General features: G+C 48.5%; 2 protein-coding genes across 2 annotated transcripts in view; both read right to left on the bottom strand.

Moving 5' to 3' along the window:
- Positions 1 to 2667: 2667 nt before the first annotated feature.
- LOC309521269 (uncharacterized protein) overlaps positions 2668 to 18355 on the bottom strand; it is a 104693-nt gene continuing 89005 nt past the window's right edge. Inside the window, exons 2-7 of the mRNA XM_082203589.1 lie at positions 8380 to 8397; positions 7484 to 7512; positions 7053 to 7181; positions 6739 to 6805; positions 5882 to 5989; positions 2668 to 5077 (exon numbers count right to left, since the gene is read on the bottom strand). Coding sequence (XP_082059715.1) covers positions 4103 to 5077; positions 5882 to 5989; positions 6739 to 6805; positions 7053 to 7181; positions 7484 to 7512; positions 8380 to 8394 — 1323 coding nt within the window. The 5' untranslated portion in view covers positions 8395 to 8397 and the 3' untranslated portion in view covers positions 2668 to 4102. The remainder of the gene's footprint in view (positions 5078 to 5881; positions 5990 to 6738; positions 6806 to 7052; positions 7182 to 7483; positions 7513 to 8379; positions 8398 to 18355) is intronic.
- Positions 13034 to 18310, bottom strand: CDCA5 (cell division cycle associated 5). Its single transcript, XM_082203605.1, has 6 exons — positions 18110 to 18310; positions 17570 to 17700; positions 17244 to 17306; positions 16423 to 16461; positions 15260 to 15793; positions 13034 to 14111 (listed from the first exon to the last, which is right to left on the bottom strand). Exons 1-6 carry the CDS (start codon positions 18168 to 18170, stop codon positions 14031 to 14033), a joined length of 909 nt encoding a protein of 302 aa, XP_082059731.1. The 5' UTR covers positions 18171 to 18310; the 3' UTR covers positions 13034 to 14030.

An 18355-nucleotide genomic window follows, 5' to 3' on the forward strand; every position in this document is an offset into this window, starting at 1 on the left:
AAAGCTTTCAGATCCAGGGGAATTAATCGGTCCATGATATGATCAAAATTTCCCTTCTGGGCAGGTAAAAGCAGTGCTGGTATAGGGGGCAACTGGGGAAAAAAAAGACTTACCAGGCACAGAACAGGTTCCAAATATCTGCATGGGCAAAGATGGAACAGGCTTTCTAATAAGAAAGAGACTTTATGGATTGCAGGAATCCTTTAATTCATCCCTGTGATACCCTAACATGCAAAAGATTTTGAGGGAGCTTGAAGAAATTGCAGCATCCCAAATTGCAAAAAAGGCCTGAATCTGTTTATCGTGTGTTGACTGACTATATATGCATCTACACACACACACACACAGACACACACAATGTCTACGCACAAAAACATCCACACAGCTACTCTTTAATTTCTCCTGGGCCTCTGCTCTTTTCACAGGCTCCTAAAAAGAGCAAGGGATTACGTAAGGGGCAGGTGTTTGGCTACCGTGGGAAAGCTTTATTTACATGGTTGTTATTGGAAAAGAAACCACTAATTAAAAAGACAATTACTTCGGGATTGGTGTTTTGGTTGACAATAAGAATCGATTACAATCAAAGGGCCAATGCATTGTATGCAAGGGAAAGCACCCATGGGGGCAGAAACATATTAATTACACAGATACTTCTACATCCCCTCCAACATTTCTCCGATGAAAATAGGGACATCCCATTCCATTATGATAATTTTACTATTCATACCCCACACATCTTATGGGGTCACTCCAGCACTGTGGGCAGCTTCCAACATATATAAAAACATAACTAAACATTAAACATTAAAAAAAACTTCCCTATACAGGATTGCCTTCTGACGGCTCAGGGGGTTGGATAACTTCATACCCTCCAATATTTCTTCAGTGAAAATAGGGGCATCCTAAACTAAGGAAAAGCAGGACATTCTGGGATCAAATCAGAAATGTCCCACTTTTCCTTAGGACTTCCCTATTTTCATTGGAGACGTGTTGGAGGATAACATCTGAAGGTGGCCCTGTACAAGGAAGTTTTTTTTTAAAGTAGTTAAAATGTTTTATTATGTTTTTATATATGTTGGAAGCCACCCAGAATGGCTGGGGCAAACCAGTCAGATAGACGAGGTATAAATAATAAAGTTTATGTTTATGTTTATTAAATAGTATTTCCCTGTTTTTATTAGAGAAATGTTGGAGGGTATGCTCACGGGCAGTGCTTTCTTTCTAGAAAAATAGGTGCCGGTACTCAGTATGAAGTTGTTGCAGTAACTGCCACACTTTTTAACAACAGAAAAGAGGTGCCTTTGAGGACCTCCTGAAAAAAAGCACAGCTCGTGGGTGAGGCTGGTCTGCAAACTGATTCAAATCTCTCCCCCATTCCTGGCCAGGCTAAAGGGTACTCTTGGGAAAGTGCTCTTTCTCTTGACTTCGCCAGGACTACACCCAGAAGACTGCACACAAGAGCAGCCTGATCCTTTCCAGTTGTGAGGATTCACTTCCGCCTCTGGTGCCTCTCGCAAGATGGCGTCTTTAGTGCCCTCGGTGGCGGCGCCCTCTGCAGCTTCAAGATGGCGCACTTCCACCCGACCTTATCCCGCAGCGCCTTTCTCCAGAGGGCAGCGATCCCGGAGGAGCAGCTGCAAGCGGGCCGTCGCGGAGCTCCGGTTCCTTAGGTACCGTAGAGCATGTGCAGAGGGCGCCACACACACACCAACGGGGGAATCTCCTAAGCAGCACACTCCAAACCGGCCACCTCCCTCTCCCAGAGTCTCTCTTTTGGAAGGGCTGCTTGGAGCCTCCCTGGCTCAGCGCAGTCCACCTGCAGGCGATGGCAGGACTTCAAGAGCGGGCGGACGCTGCGCTCCAAGTCTCTAGCTCCATGAGCACGCTGCATCTGCCCAGAGGCAGCCCCCATGTGCTGCAGCAGTCTACCCCACCGCCTCCATTGAGTGAGACAGGGGAGTGGGATATTTTTATTTTTAAGGCAGAATCGGCGTCTGTTTCTTATTACAGCTCGAGCGCCCTTCTCTGGAGATCTCAGTGAGTGCCCTCGGGGACGTCATAAACCCCTGAGTGGGAGGAGAGGACTCGAGGAGCAGTGGCGTAGCGTGGGTTGTCAGCACCCGGGGCAAGGCAAGTAATTTGTGCCCCCTAACCCGTGGATTTGTGCCCCCTAACCCGTGGATTTGCGCCCCCTAACCCGTGGATTTGCGCCCCCTAACCCTAACCCCCAGATGTTGCGCCCGGTGCGGCCGGGCCCCCCTGCACCCCCCACGCTACGCCACTGTCGAGGAGGGCTCGGGTGAGACAACTCTGTTCCCGGAGAATGAGGTGGGCACCCTTGCCAGAGGTGGGAAGAGGGATGGGAGACACCGACATCCTTCTTCACCGCCTCTATCCTATTCTTGGAGGGCAGGGGAAGAACCAGGTGAGGAACAACTCGTTTACTGAAAGGTAGAAAGCCTCTGGATGTGGAGGATCCACTATGCTTGTGTAGCTTATGCCTGTGGACAAACATTGCTGTGCTTAGAGATACGAGTGGCATCCTCTGGCTTCTAGCACCGTGAAGGCTTGCTATAATAAACAATAAAACATGACACTATGCTCAGAAGTCATATATTTCTCTCTCTCTCTCTCTCCAGTATATTAATTAAAAACCCAGCCTTTAACTGATTTTGATTTAATTTTAATATGCTTGTGTTGATAAATTTATTTACATTAAAGTCAGATTTCCTTTCCAAACAATTATGTATATTTACGAGAAGCACAGCAGAAAAGAAACAAAAGCAATCTTAAGTGCTCCACACATGCTTATCAGATTGCTGCCCAGTATTGTTTTTCGTCACATAGTTTGCCGGTTCTGTGCACATCTGAGGGATGAAAATAAAAGAAAAATACTCCACCAGGATTTCCACAATAGAAAATTAAAATTAAGTTGTCACTTAATTTTAGTTTAAATCCTGTTATCCCAAATTGTACCTTCCCCAAGAAGGCATTATTTTGAGCCATCATTCTTTTGATCTAGGAGGTGGGAAAATGTTGAAGATGAATGGTAAACCCATATGACCTGTTTAGAATTCTAGTTGCTTATACATTTTCTAGTTCATAGGCTTCAAAAGCTAACAACCACCCAGCGAAAACCCACAAGAACAGTGCTGGCCTGATACAATGCTTACAGGTAAAAGCCTGGTTAGAAAATTAGATCACTCTTTGCCATACTAAGCCCTTACGGCAGAGCTTTCTAAACTGTGTAGATGTGTCACATGAATACGTTCATTTAACCTCCAGTTTGCTAGTACAGTGGTAGCTCAGATTACAAACATTTTGGGTTACAAACTCCGCTAACCCGAAAGTAGTACCTTGGGTTGAGAACTTTGCCTCAGGATGAGAATGGAAATTGCACGCCGGTGGTGTGGTGGCAGTGGGAAGCCCCGTGAGCTTAAGAACAGTTTCAGGTTAAGAACAGAACAGACCTCTGGAATGAATTAAGTTCGTTACCCGAGGTATCATTGTAAAGCTGAATTACTGTGTTGCGAAATGATGCATGTCTAAAAAGAGTGTCACCAACATGAAAAGTTTGGAAAGCTCTGCCTTACGGGAATTATCTTTAAACAACAACAACACACACTTCTGAATGCAAATAGTGAATTGTCCTTTAGGTGACTGCTTCTCATGTGTCTGAACTTCAGTGTGACGTGCTTCACGCTGTAAATAAAGTTGCGCCCCATTTGTTACGAAAGAAGAAGCACATCATCAGATTTCCTCTTCACTAAAATAAACTTTCCAAACTACAAGACAGAGATTTAATATAGGTAGCTGCTGCTGATGCTTTTTAAATCAAAACGGGGATTGAATTACAACCAAAAGTTACACCTGGAGGAGAGGTGGGAAAGGGGCTGGCCAAGGTTCCCATGGGGTCCAGGAGCTTAGCTCAGGACCCGGTTCAGGCCCTGATTCATATGAAGATAAGGCTAAAGGAGAAAGTTCATCTGAGTCACGTGCAGAGTGCTTTTTCTTCACCACTGAGTAAGGAAAGACAGTCCCGTGGATTGCAGGAGGTGGGAAGTATGGCATGGCTAAGGGAGCAGCTTCTTTTCATCCCATCTCAGAGGGATGTAGAATCTTGTGCAGCATCGCTGCCCTCTAGCCCCACCACTGCCCCCTTGGTGCCCAGGGGGCATGGGTAGCTCTTTCCCTCCTCAGGACTCGGGAACCCTTGGTAGTAACGGATCCTGTGCTGCTGGTGGTAGTGAGGGAGGCCCCGGCCTGCTCCGTTCCCCTCTGTGGCACCAGCTAAGCGGAAGCCTTCCAACCTGCCCGCTTTGGGTGGTTCATTCCCCCGGCGGCTCTTCTGCAGCAGGCCGTCAAGCATTTTTTGGGCCGACTGGTAATCCAGGTGGGGTCCTCCTGATGTCTTCTCCACCAAGCCAGGGCTCCAGGAGACCTCGCCATCCTCAGAGCTCTCAGAGCTGCTCATTTCTGGCACCATCTCCTCAAGCTTCCCACTGGGCAGCAGGTTGGTGGGGGCAGGCAGGTGGGCTGCTTCAAAGACCTCTGTCTGCAGTGTGGGCAAGGCTGGGAAATGGCTGCTGGGCCCCGGCGGGGCCACCAGGGCCTCCTGCCTCAAATATAGGAAGCGCGGGGCTGGGAGGGGGCAAAGCGGGGCTGCTTCCTCCTCCCCACTGCACTCGCTTTCTGTCGAATTCGTGTCTTGCGTTGAGAACGTGGTGGACTTCTGCTTCCAGGGGATGAAGGCTGTGGCCCGGGTGTGGCTCTTGCTGTGTCTCTTTGGCCCTTCTGGGGACGGTGCCACCAGGGCCGCTTCGTACTTCAGCAGGAGGCTCCTCTCCTCGCTAGGCCCGGCTGCTGTGTCCGATTCAGAGCTGCAGCCCAGCTTGCTGGTTTCAGTGGCTGAGTCGGACTGGTTCGGGGTGGTTTGCGTATCAGAGGCGCCATCCATGAAAGCAGGAGGGGGCGCGACATCCAGAATGTGCAGAGAGCAGAGGCTGTCGGAGGGAGACTCGTCCTTCCCACTGCGCCGCTGCTTTTCCAGGCTGGGCTTTGCCAGCAGCCCTGAGATCTGTGAGTGGAGAGAGAGCAAAGACCATTCAGACCATTTAGGTAATGGCCTTCCCTCCCCAAAAAATCCCAGCAGGTCTTGTAGCTTGAGGATATGCTATAAATAGGTTTGCCCCTGTAAAGTGGAACAGATTTGGAGGAGAGCGGTTTATGCACATTCAAGATGTGTACAACCGTGTATAAACGCATCAAGCTGAATCCTGAAGTCACTGAAAAATCACTAAAAGGGTGGGATAGGGATGGAGTGGTTTGTTTGCGGGGTTTTTCAATGGGTTTCAATTATATGCGATTTCACAGATGTGTGCGGTGCCTTGGAACGCAAGACCTGCATAAACAGGGAGCTGCCTGTATGGAAAATGAGGAAAAGTTGAAGGAACTGGATAAGAGAAGACTGGGGCAACAATAGCAATGGCAAATATTGGAAAGGCTCTTGCCAGCAGCACCATCACACACAGCAGTGGGAAAAGGCTGCTTCTTTTCTCCGCTGCCCCAGAGAGAGGGCAGGACTAGATCTAAGGAGGTTTCAAAAGAGGAGCAAGAGGGCAGTAGGAGAAACCTCTTGATGGATAAGTGAGATCAATCTAACCTGCGGGGTGCTGCGCTCTCCTCCTATAGAGGTCTTGAAGTAGAATTTCAAGAGCCTTTTGTTAGGAATGGTCTCGCACTCTGAATTTCCCCCGCTAGAGTAGTGGGGCAGAGGAAATTGGACCTCCCATGATTCAACTTCTCCTCCATTATTCTGTTGTTATACCTTTCTCTCCTCACCCCCCCCCCAAAGAAAAAGTACGTTGATCAAAGTACTCACGTTAATTTTCTCCAAGGTGCAAATTGTGTTTTGGGCACTGATCAGCCTCTCCAGCAACTCATTGATCCGCTGGTTCAAAGTTTGCTTTTCTTCAGCCATGCTCTGAGCCTGTTGTGAGGAAAGCATGGGGCGGGGAGGCAAGTCAGCAAAGGAGGCCAGAAAGAGAGCGAGACAGAGAGAGCAGAAGGCATAACAATACAAATAGAATACACTCTAATTGGTGTTGCAAAGTGTAACTTCATTAGATAAGTACGGTAATTTAAGTACATTTCTTGCGACAAGCCTAGGGGCCAGTTACTGTAAGGGGGACAGGGATGCAGAGGGAATACAATATAATAATAAAAAAGCAAAAACAGCTATGTATTTAAACATATTGGGGTGGGTCCATCTAGAATAGACCCACAAAGATAAATGGGCCTAAGTGAGTCTTGCTGTGCATCTATTTCAGTGGGGCTCAATGTTGTCTTCTCTTTTTACAACCTTATTCATAGGGCACTGGGTTGTGCTCTGAACTTACTGGCTCCAGAATAAGAAGAAAAAAAGCTCCGCTTTTCAAAGAAATAATTATATTCCTTCTCTTCTTCCAACAAGATCCATTAGTTTGACCATATAACTCGTCTCCCATACTTTTAGGAGCTGCTACTCTAAAGAGGCAGGGTGGTGAGAATCTTTTTCTCACTAGCAGCTGGACGTGTGGCTGCTAAAAAAGGAACCATCATCTTGATAACTTCATGCATGTTTTGACATAGCACAGTGGTATAGTTCCCAGTGGCGATGTATTTTTGCTTTTTGCCAGTATGTATAATATAATGGCGAGAACCAAATTTATTCATTCAGTTTTTTAACGTTTCCCTTACAATAATCTGGAGTCTGTCTTCCAGCAGCTGGTTAGTGAGGCGTGTGTTGGAATAGTCTTCCTGAAGCCTGAAAGGAAGGAAATACAGTCATGACAGCAAAAACTCTGAGCCAAAGTCCTGCACAAAATTACTCTATATATTAATATATCAATTGGTTGCATTAATCCAATTGAAGCATCTTTTGCTCCTCCCCCAAAGGGCGGGGCTTTGAGAGCAAACTCCTCCCTGCCACATGCAAGTTGGCCTGGAAAAAAACTCTTTCACAAATCCTGAATACAGGGTGAGCCCTGACCACTGTGCTTTTGACACGTCACCTGCTGAATTTTTCTTTTAGAGCGTCCAGCTCGTCCCAGGTTTTCTGCAGGTCTCGCTGAGCCGTTCTGGGTTTGGCATCTGCTTCCTCCTTCTGCGCTGAGGATGCTGGCTCCTGCTCCTGTGAGGGCCTGTAATGACAGTAGGGAGTGTGTACATGAGATGGAGAAGCAATTCTAGCGAACAGCAGCAGAGGATCAAAATCTCTGCAGGTGGTAGGCGGTTTGATACCTGTAGCTGCAGTGTCTTAAGCAAGCAGCAGCAGCAGCAGCAAGAAAGGGAGCAGCAGCCAGGGCAACCGCAAAGCAGGTAGAACTTTTACCACTGGCTTCCTGCTTTGCTACTGCTGCCCCATGAAGGGAGAGGATAGGTGCTGGAAGATGATCCCTGGAGGAAGACCCTGGGTCAACCAAGTGCTGATTTGCATACTCACACAGGTTGTTCTGCCTCTGCCAGCAGCTCCTGGGGATAAAAACAAAAGAGAAAATTAATCTCCATACTTTCATTTTTAAATTATTCTTTAAAGCAAAGATACTACCATTTAAGATTGTGACAACAAGTTTAAACACACACACCTACCAGATGAGTCAGTGTCCCCAACTCCAGAAACATTTTCCTATGCATTAGAGGAGAAATAGGATTGCATCTTCCCAACTTGGACATGCCCTGCCCCAAATCTGGGAACTCTGGGACCAATGAGCCAATGTTATAGAGTGGTTATCCAATACAGCTACATGCAGAATACTGATTGCTTCACATCAGAAAGGATATTGTAGAGACCTTTATTATTTTTAAAGTCTCCATCATGTTCCCCCACCTGTAGTCTTCTCTTCCTCATCCCCCACCCAAAAAATTAGCCTTTCACAAATGGGTCTTCCTGAAACCCCCTAATCATTTTAGTCACCCATTTCTGCACCTTCCCAAGTATTCATTTTGGGATGCGATGGCTAGAACTGGGCATCATATTCCAAGTGCCCCATAGGTTTATGAAAAGGGAACAGAACATAGCCGGGTAAGGCCACGTGCCATTAAAGGTTTGTGCTCTCTAGTTAGCCAAATGAAAAACATAGTGTGTGGCCTTTGAAAATGCACAGGAAATGCAAGTTCAAGTCCCTCCTAAATTGTGCGGCTCGACCTCAGGTTATCAGACCCTGTGGCCTGACTGAACATGTACAGAGTGCTTTTCCATCATTGAGATTTAATGGGCCGCCTAGAAGGTGTGAGCCTTTGGCAGTTCACCTGGGTTTTGTTAATGGTGTGGGGCAGCAGGTTGGCAGGGAAAGGCACTCCGAGGAGGAAACCCCACAGGCCCCTGCCAGGCCCCCATACCTTGCTGTTGTGCATCCTCTTCTTCACGGCTACACCCTCGTGCTCTTCCAGGGGGTTGGCTTTCTCGGCTGTCCCTCCGGTGGGAAGGCCCTTCTCTGCTTTCTTGAGGGGCTGTTCCAGCCTCTTGGCCTCCTGCCCGTGTCCACCTTTGGCCTCGCTGGGCTTCTTCGGCCGCTTGGCTGCCTCTCCTGGCAGCTTAGGCAAACTCCCCAGCTTAGCTGGCAAGTGAGCGAAGGGCACCAGTTCCGGACTGGTACTGGCCTCATCTGTGGCCCTGCCAAAGGCCAGGCTGGCTTGGGGTCTGCTGTGGGGGCTGGGAAGGGCGTCTGCCTTGGCCTCGGCCTGCCCCGTCCTCCTCCTTGCCGCTGCCTCTGCTTTCGCCTCAGCCATCTCCAGCAAGGACCCTGGGGAGCTGCCTTTGCTGCTGGAGCCTTTCGAGTCTGACCCGTCGGTGCTGGGGGCCTTGCTGGCCAGGGAGGGCTCTGGGGGCTTCCAGCCCAGCGAACTGAGGCTGGAGGGGCTCATCACCTGCTGGGTGATCTCGTTCAGGAACTCTGAGAAGCGGAGCTTCTCCTCCACCAGCTTCATCCTTTCCGTGACGGGGGGCTTTTTGGGGGCGCTCAGATCCAAGCTGTTTGGAGGCTGCTTCTCCCTCTGGAGAGGCCTAGCAGGCCCGGGGGCAGACGGAGGCTCCTTCCCTACAGACCGCACAGTGATGGTCTCAATGGACTTGGCCTTCCGCAGCCAGTCACCACCGGCCACCGTCCCGTTTTTCAAGATGCCTTTGCTTGGCGCTGGAGCCCCGGCGTAGTGGGGCTGTCGCGGGGCCAGGATTTCCGCCTGCTCGCTGAAGGCGAGGCTGCGCTCCAGGCTGGTGGCCTTGTAGAGGTGTCTGTCCACGCCGTCGGGTTGGCCAGGCTGCGACTGCAGGCCGTGGCGGTTGCCCAGCCGGTCGGCACTCTTGCTCTGTCCTTTCCTCAAGCGGCTGAAGGAGCCTGGAGCTTCCTCCTCCTCAAACTCTGCCATTTCTTCCTCCCGACTGCGGTGGAAGGCCCTGGCTTCTCCCGAAAGGTCCACGCAGGACTGCGAGTGCTGGGGGTGGTAGCGAGGGCTGGTCAGCAAGAAGGCCTCTTTGTCCAGGCTGGCTTCAGAGGACCACGAGGCCGAGCTGGAGGCTGAGGTGGAGGCCGAGGTGGAGGAGGCCGAGGATGACGAGAGCGTGGAGAAGTGGCCGCTCCGGCTCTCGGCCCACTGCTGGTGGCAGCTGCTGCAGTCCCTGAGCCCCAAGTCGGTGGAGGAAGAGGAGGAGGCCCCCTTGTTCTCCTTGGTCTGCCGGACAGGCGTGAAGAACTTTTCCATGACCTGCAGCTTCCCAGCCGGAACGTCTCCGTTGCTGCCCTTGTCGCCCTCCCAGTGGACGGGGGAGAACAGCCCGGCTTCCTCTTGGGCTCTCTTGTAGGACTTTCGGCGGATGGCTGAGGCGCTCATCCTGGAAAACTGGGCTCCGCTGGGCTCACTCTGTTGCACCAACTGCCAAGTCTCTCCCTGCCTGACTCGATTATTTAACCACCCCGCTTGGCTCAGTGGAGCAGAAGTGTGAAATGTCAATATGATGGGCACTGGAGCATCTCATCAAGCAGAGAGAAGCAGGCCGAGCTGTTGTGACATATGCTTTGCCTCACCCCTCTCCCGCCCTGCTCATAGATTCATGGAATCATAGCTAAACAAGATTATTACCTACCACATAAGACAGACCTTCCAAATGTCCCTATTTTCCAGGGACAGTCCCAGATTTACAGAAGCTGTCCGTTTCTGATTTGATCCCAGAATGTCCCACTTTGCCTTTAATTTGAGAAATATTGGAGGGTATAAGGGGCCTTGGGTGGGTACAGGGCCTACCAGAAATGCACATGCTGGGGTGGCCTTTCTCTGTTGGCCAGCTATGGTAACTACTTCCAGTTCCTATCCACTGGCCTGGGAGAACGAGACATTGGCCAGCACTCTGGCTGCCCCACAGCAGGATCCTGGGCCCCATATGCCACCCCAACATTATGCCTGTAAATAACCTTATGGTCTTGTTTTACTAATCTCTGCTTCTGTGTGTCATCTTTGGCACTTGGTCGCTGAGGAATAGATTTTGGAGCCAATGCCTTAAGTCCAGCTCATCGTAGGCAAGGATGAGCAACAAGGATGTTCAGCTGCTGTGAAACCACTGCACCGGCTTTCTGTATCTCAGCTGAAGTTTGCACAAGGCTTAGCCTGTAACAGCACACACCAGCACACAGACTGGCCATTTAGACACAGAAAATCAACAGTGATTATTTATTTTTTTTAAAGCAACCAGTGGCACCCATTCCTGCACACTATTGTTGTGAGAGGGGATTATGGTACACGTGAGAGACTGCCGGAGGAACGATCTAGGCTCAGCCAAGCCAACGAAGCACCCAAAAGCACCAGTACATAAATATGTGTATACCCGAGAGCGCTTTTCCTGGCCTCTAAGCTACTGTATTAATACAATATTGATGCATTGTGGCATGTGAGGAGGGAGTACAATCCCGTAATTAAATGTTGGAGTTATTTGATGCCACATTTATGTATCACCCATAGACATTTACAGAGCAAACTTTCTGCAGTCTTGGTTGAGACATTTGCCATCAGCATGACTTTCAGATCTTCTCCAAGGGTTAAGACTGCCTCCTGCAATAACCCCCTGGAGGCAACTCGGAAAGCTTTAAGCCAAGCAGGAGCTCCCCCCGCCTCTTGTCGCCAGCAATAAGCAAAGATCAATAGTGCGGCTCCTCTGCCCTCGAGCAGTGACACTGGCAAGGTCACACGTGGCCTTGCTATGTGGTTGCTCCTCTGTGACTGGCAGGAACTCAATGGGTAAGCAAAGACGCAGAGCAGGTTAAAGCCAAAGAGAAATTACTGTAATCTGTACAGCAGCACCCAATCGCCAGAGCTCCCCCCTTCCCCTAACTACTCCATCCATTGAAACAGCATCATTTGCAGGATTTATCAATTAGTATGACAAATCCAACATCCAGGAGAGGAAGCTCTCTCAGGTCCTATTTGGCAATTTTAGACGTTTCACAAAAATGCTTCTCACAACTTAGTCAACAGCAAAGCCCACCCTATGTAGATGCCAGGATCTTGATCCATCCCTTCTGTATCTTTTGGTGGGACAACAGGGAAGCCTTTATAGGTAAGCTGCTCTCCAGTATCTCAGATAGAGATCTTCTCCAGCCTGACCAGGAGATGCTGAGTATGCTTTGGTGTTTACTTTTTTTGGGGGGGGAGGGCACAAACTACTTATATGCAAACACATGTGGATTGAACCAATTGATTAAGACTCTTTAGATAGATCAGTTGGTTAGAGTGTGGTGCTGATAATGCCAAGGTTGCAGGTTCAATCCTGCATTGCAGGGGGGTGGATTTTAGGATCCCTTCCAACACTACGATTCTGAGTTTCATAGATAGAGCAATAGTATGAAACTGGTACCCACCCTCCCGTCCGCAAAGCTTGCTGGACTACAACTCTCATAATTCCTGACCACCGGTCACACTGACCAGAGCCAATAAAAACCAGAGTCCAACATCTGGAGAGCCAGAGTTTCCCCACACCTGTTGGTGCTGAAACAAAGTGCTTCCTTCTTACAAATTCACTTTAAGGACACTTACAGGTAGCATTTGATAACAGCCACTAAAAACTGATTCAGAGCAAGCAGCTGAGAAGCTTTGGGTCTCCCCTTTCAAGCTGTTAAGATATATCAGGTCCCCTTTTACTCACATGTGTAGGCAACTAGCCTAAAAGGTCAAGTTAAATTCTACGTAGCCTAAAGATACACACACTTTCTCACATCATCAGCTGGCAGGCTGCAGTTGCTTTGCTCTCCAATACATGAATGGAACAGCAGCCAAATAAGATTCTCCTTTGATCGCAACACAGAACAATGCAGTAACGGAAACAGGGCAGAATTGACATCCAGGATGGTTGTAGTGTCCAGCTGCTGAGCTGCTGGTAGGCAGGTGTTTTAGAAAGTCAAGCCTAATCCTACTCACTCCACCTCCTATGGAAGGACCATGGTTCAGTCGTTGAGCATCTGCTCAAGACCGTTTGCACAGGTCTTCTCTAGTTTGCTCACAACAAGGATAGGCTATGCTGAAGCTGCTCTAAGCCACACTGGAAATGCATTCCGCCATCTCTCCAACTTCTGGCATTGTCTTTTCATTGAAAACTGAGATTTCCAGGGAAGTTTAACTCTGTGGCTCCATTTCACGTCGTCTTTCTCTCTAAAAGCAGGCAAGGGCTCTCAATCTTGTGGAGACAGAGAGAGAGAATGACTTTCTTCACCCTCCAAGGAAGCTCTTAGCCAGAGATTTTGCTGCTCATACGTTCCTCCGCTGTTATTACTCTAGCGCTCTAACAAGCCTAGAGGCTCTTGTCTGCTGTGTGGAGCTAGTGGCTTGATTCTTTGGATCCTGCCAGCAGATGTGGCACATTAAGGAAACTTGCCCTGCTTGCCTCTTGCAGCAGTAGTTGGCGAGGCATGCATTTATCATGATTTAAAAGTCATTTATTATGGACACATCAATATAAACACTCTGGACAAGACCAGCCAGCAGAACTACAAAGGAAAACCAGGAAAGGATGAACATGGAAGAATTTTTTTTATTAAACATATTATTGCTATAAAATGTTTTGAACCCAAACATGGCACGCTTCCCTTACTGCCCAACCCTCCCAGTAATTTGTGCTTTTTGACATTTCTGCTAGCTTATACAACACACTGTGTCACCATGAAGAAACTCTCCAAACCAACCAATGGTGTACATGGGGGAGTTCTTTTTCCAACAGGGAAATGTCAGCATGAAGTGAGGGAAAGCCCATTATTTCTTCTGTACTTACTCTTAAACAAGTGCACTGAGAAACAGAAACACAGCCAGAGAAAACCAGTGAAAGAGCCTCAGGCAACCACCCCACCTCACCATTAACAAGTACATGATAAGAATTACCAACCATGGACTAATGTCACTCTGTTGGTGACATTTCACTGCAAAAAAAAAAGTAATAAAATGTATCGCTCCTAAAAATCAAGAAGAGCTGGTATTTCACTCTATGCTCCAAAGTAGGAATTATAAACACAGAAAGCCAACACAGAATATATATATTTTTTAGAAAAACCCACTGAATTTAAAAATACAGCAATGTTCTGGTGGTGCAATGATACCTTAGCACATTTTGAATAGTCCAAGTAATTATTATTTACCTGCCAACCTATGAAGAAAAGGATAAACAGCCTTTTTAAAATACAGAATAAAAACAGAATGAACACAGGCAGATCATGCAGATGTGATGTTTCAAATGCACAAGACAGGCTATTTAGCAAGCATTACATGGGATGCAGCCAAAATCTGTCGTCCTTGCCTCCGCCAGTGTCAGAACTCAAGGGAAAGTCATCACCCCGCAGCTGGACCTGTACAACATCATTATCCAGTTTGCAATTTGCCACCAAGTCCACCTGGCAGCAAAGAGATGTACTGCTTTCTGGGTTTGGAGAACCGTAAGAGCTCCACAGGACAAGCCCAAAATCTGTGAACAAAGAGCACTCAGTGAGCAGACAGGCAGCGCTCCAGTGAAAGAGGAGCCTTTATTCCACAAGGAGGTCAAATCTCTCTGCTTCTTCAAACTCCGCGTTCATCTGGGCTGCCCATTCATCCAGCTGTGATACCTGAAAAGGCACAGAGAGGCTTTAGCTAAAAGGGTGGCTCCACTTTGGTGACCCTACAAAATAAGAGTTAGTGGTGTCCAAACTTTTTTCAAAGAGGGCCAGATTTGATGAAGTGAAACCAACCTTTTTTTAGGATTGAAGTTGTTGAGCTTTTTTTTAGGGTTGAAATTGTTGATCCTTTTTTATGATTGAAGCTGTTGAGATTTTTAAAAGATTTTACGCCAGGAAATAAACTGCCACACGGGCCGGATTAGGTCCCTGAAACAGACTTTGGACATGCCTGGTCTTGGGTCAGGAAGTGCCAGAAAGGCCAACACTTTAGCAGCACAAAAGCGCTAAAGGGAGAAATGAGATTCTGCGCTCTAGAGAGTTAAGCGTATTTGAAATGTATACCTTAATGTATGAACTGTGTGTGGTTAAAAAAAAGATTCAAATATTATAAAAATTAAGCAAACCTATGTTATTGTTTATGCATATTATAGGGCCCTGTGGAACTGTGCTTGTCACCCTTTATTGAAAATAGGAAGCTGTACTTGTTAAAATCCCAAAATTCCCTGCCAAGGTGACCCAAGTTCTGAGACAAGTAAGACTGAACTCTACCACTGGAAGGGCTCTGCAAATTAAGAACATGAGCCTACAATTATTCTGCTAGATATGGGGATGGGAAAACATCTAAGCAGGGTGCTAACCATTGGGCAATGCTGCTCAGTAGAAGCAGCTTTCAAGGCATTAGCAAATATGGCCAACCGTTTCCTGTCTCCACACACGTGCCCTTCAGGCAATGTTTGAAATTCTCCAGGTGTTTTGCGACTGGCATGTGTCCAATTGCAACTGTGGAAATCTCAGGATGCCAGGTTGGCGACTGACATCTCCCATCAGGATGGCTCTTCAGCTTTCTTAAGCAGGTAAGCAGAAGGGCTTATTTATTGCATTTACACTCCACCTTGACCCCCCGAAGTCCCTGGGAAGCCCATTTTGACAGATGGTTGGGGACCCCCACATGTCAATCACTTGACATTGCAGTGATGTTAGGCGACTCTTTTCTTTTCAGCAGTGGAGCCCCAGGAGCCCAGTTGGTGCAGACTTTAATGTCCATGCTATGTCCCCCTTTCATGCTTCCCACGCTCAATCTGAAATGTTATACTTACATCAAATTGTGGCATCTTCTTCTTCCTTCGTTTTTCCCTGACAAATGAGATACCTGGGATGTCTGTGTCTCTCTCATTGATGGCTCCAGGTTCTGCCACTGTTGACTTCTGGGGAACAGCTGTGTTCACAGGAGAGATGTTGGCGAGCTCACCTGGAACCAGAAGCTTATCAAAGCCAAAAAGTGTTTGCCGCTTGACTGGGCCATGGGTAGGTGTGGAAGTGTCCGACAGGCCGGAGCTGGGAGACTCTTGTCGCCTCCCCAGGAAACTGTGGCTTAAGGGGTTCTCCAGGCGGCTGTAAGACCGGCGTACTCTTTTTGGCCTGGCCAGTTCTTGCTCGTCATCAGCACTGACTGGGGGCAGGAGGTCGGTCCCTGCCGGTAAGGCCTCGGCCTCAGGATGCAAAGAGCTGTGCAGGGGAGAAGGCTTCAGTTCCACCTTGGCATTAGTTTCAACCTCTGTGGTTCTCAGAGGAATGTTTTCAACCTCTATGGCTCTCAGAGGAATGTTTTCCTTGTCTTCTTTTAATGAATTCTGTAAGAGAAGATGCAAGCTTAACCTTCAATAGGAAAGGCTTCTGCAGATGGCAGACTTAGCACGCTATGCTGAAAAGAATACTTTATATGAGTTTTTTTGTATGCAATGTTTGGGAGGAAATAAGATAGTAAATAACAAACTAAATATTGATGTATGTAATTTTTATTTCTTAATTATATTTAGTGGTAGTATGGCTGTATTGTTTTTTTGTAACATAAAATCATTCAATAAAAAATAATATTAAAAAAAGAAAAAAGAAAAGAATACTCCAGCAAGAATGCCAAATGATTAACTACCTGCCTTGGAACAAATTAATTTAAGCCTATTTGCATATAGCCAAAGTAACAATGTTATGTGCCTTTCAGGTATCAAATATATCCATATTCATTTGTAAATTAACAACCCATCACATTGCGGGTTGGGATCATCTTTAAATAGCTCTTTTTTCATTTCCTTGTGCAGCGACACACCAGAATTAAAGAGGCTTAAAATAATAATTATAATAGGAACAAGTTTGTCTGTCATTTACAGCATCCCTGCTCCAACATTGGCAAGTTAAAGTTCACAGCCCTGATGGAAAGGTGTGGCCTTTCTGTTAACCACAGAACCTGGTGCTTGAGACTTACCCTTGGACTCCGACGAGGAATTAAGGCTGTTTCTTTTATCTGGTTTGGAAAAAGGAAAAGAAAACCCAAATGAAAATGCATTCTGCTGCCAAAACTGCTGCTCCTATGGATCATGCCGCCTGAGGCGGTTGCCTCCCTGTTTCAGAGGGAGTGCAATCTCATCCAGAACAGGTAACAGAACTATTTCTTAGACATGGAACCATTCTTCCACAGGGCATCTTTCTTGCCAGGATTCAGATTCAGTTAACTGGCCCAGACCAACACTGCATTCAGGGTCTGATCCAGGGTCTGCATGTCCCCTCCTGATCTTCAAATTAAGGTAGATGCACTATAGCATTAACATTTTGCCAGTATTTGGATTTACTTGTTCTTTAAGAGCCAAGTGTAGATGAAAAGAAGAAGTGGTGAGCAGGTGTGAAGGGCAGAGTATCACACATCTACAAGCAGCAGGGAGATTTTTTGGTGGTAGCAGCTTTTCCAACCTCCATCAGAAGCTCCAGCATGTCTTCTTTCAGTACAATTCTTCAAAAGATGTTGAGTTATAGTCCAATTCTTAGGGCAACCAGTTAACTACTAAGGAAATTTGTGAATTTCAAAACAGGAAACTTGATTTAACTATCTTTGCATCTGGTCACCCTAAAGAGTGGCATGTAAGTACAAAACATTAATCTGAAGGGGATACTATGTTGCAGTTTAGGCTCTAATCTGGGTCCTGGGTGCAAAGAGGCTAAAGGTCAGGGTGGAGAGAGAGAGAGAAAATCCATGGATGGCTCTCTCTGCACTAGCAGAAAATGGCACGAGGCCTCTGAAACTCTACATACCTGCCGATTTCGTGGCATGATCTTTTTCACGGTGACCGGCCGCATTGCAAATGGTCCAGATGTCTGTGGAGAAGGCAAGTAACAATTGAAGTGAGTGTTGAAAGGGAACCTTAGTAGAAAGGGTTATGCTCCTTCTGTCCAAAAGAACCCCAACACCAGCCTTTTGCTAACAATTCCCTAGGCACATCAGCTGTCAAAAAAGCACATTGGTAGAAGCAGTCAAAGTTCAAGGAGGAGGAGCGCACCCAGGGAAAACACACAGGCTGAGGCGTTTCCTGCCCTGATCGCAGCCTGGGCAGGAAAACAGGAGAAACGTTTCCACCCACCAGTTTGCCGCCTGGCACTTTACTCGCCACCGGGCTCGACTTCCCCTGCGACACGGGCTGAGCCGAGGGCGACGCGATCCTCTCCGACCGGCGCCGCCTCGAGGGAGAAGCAGCATCAGCATTAACAGCACCTGCGAGAAAGGGACCGAGAGGGGGGGGGCGCTCAGCAGCAGCTAACCCCGGGGGGATCCGCCAAGATCTCCCGCGATCCCCCTGGGCGGCCGCTCTGGATGTTGCTCGTTCCCGCCGCCGCCCCAGGCGGGCTGGGCTCGGGCAAGACAGACGCCCGTCCTGGTGGCAGGATCCTAGGCGGGGTCCCTTCGTGCGCAGCCAGGCCGCCAGCCAACGGGACCCCACAGCCAAGGGGGCCTGAAGGTCGCCCCAAAGGGAGGGAAGAGCGGGGCTAGGGGCGCTGAAGGAGAGACGGAAACGGCCTGACCGACTGCCGCCCCCCACAAAATGGGCGCCTCTTCCTCTCTTTGCCCCCCACCGCCCCTGCTTATAACGGCCCTCTGGTAACGTCACCCCCTCCCCGCTCACCTGCCCGGGCCTCCCCAGCGGAGCGAGCCCTCCTGGGCCCTGCGCGGCCTCCTCCCGCCATTGCGGCCTGCGGGGGCTTCGCTTCAAGATCCTCTTCGCCGTTGAATTCGCCCGCCACCGCTACGGCGGAAGTAGCGTAACGGAAGAGGCGCGGCAAGGGAAGCGAGTCGCCGCTCTAGCGCCATCTTGGGAGAGGCCGCCGCAGCCGCCCCGCGCGGCGCTCTCGCGAGGTTAGCGCCGCTCGCG

Source organism: Podarcis vaucheri (genome assembly GCF_965113315.1).
Source record: "Podarcis vaucheri genome assembly, chromosome: 16".
Lineage (NCBI taxonomy): Eukaryota > Metazoa > Chordata > Lepidosauria > Squamata > Lacertidae > Podarcis > Podarcis vaucheri.

Excerpts from the sequence above, each read along its gene's own strand:
- CDCA5 (XM_082203605.1), bottom strand. The coding sequence starts at position 18,170 with ATGGCGGGAGGAGGCCGCGCAGGGCCCAGGAGGGCTCGCTCCGCTGGG. Across the intron at positions 17,307-17,569 it reads AAGTGCCAGGCGGCAAACTG|ACATCTGGACCATTTGCAAT; the intron begins GTGGGTGGAAAC and ends CCTTCTCCACAG. Across the intron at positions 16,462-17,243 it reads TCATGCCACGAAATCGGCAG|ATAAAAGAAACAGCCTTAAT; the intron begins GTATGTAGAGTT and ends TTTCCAAACCAG.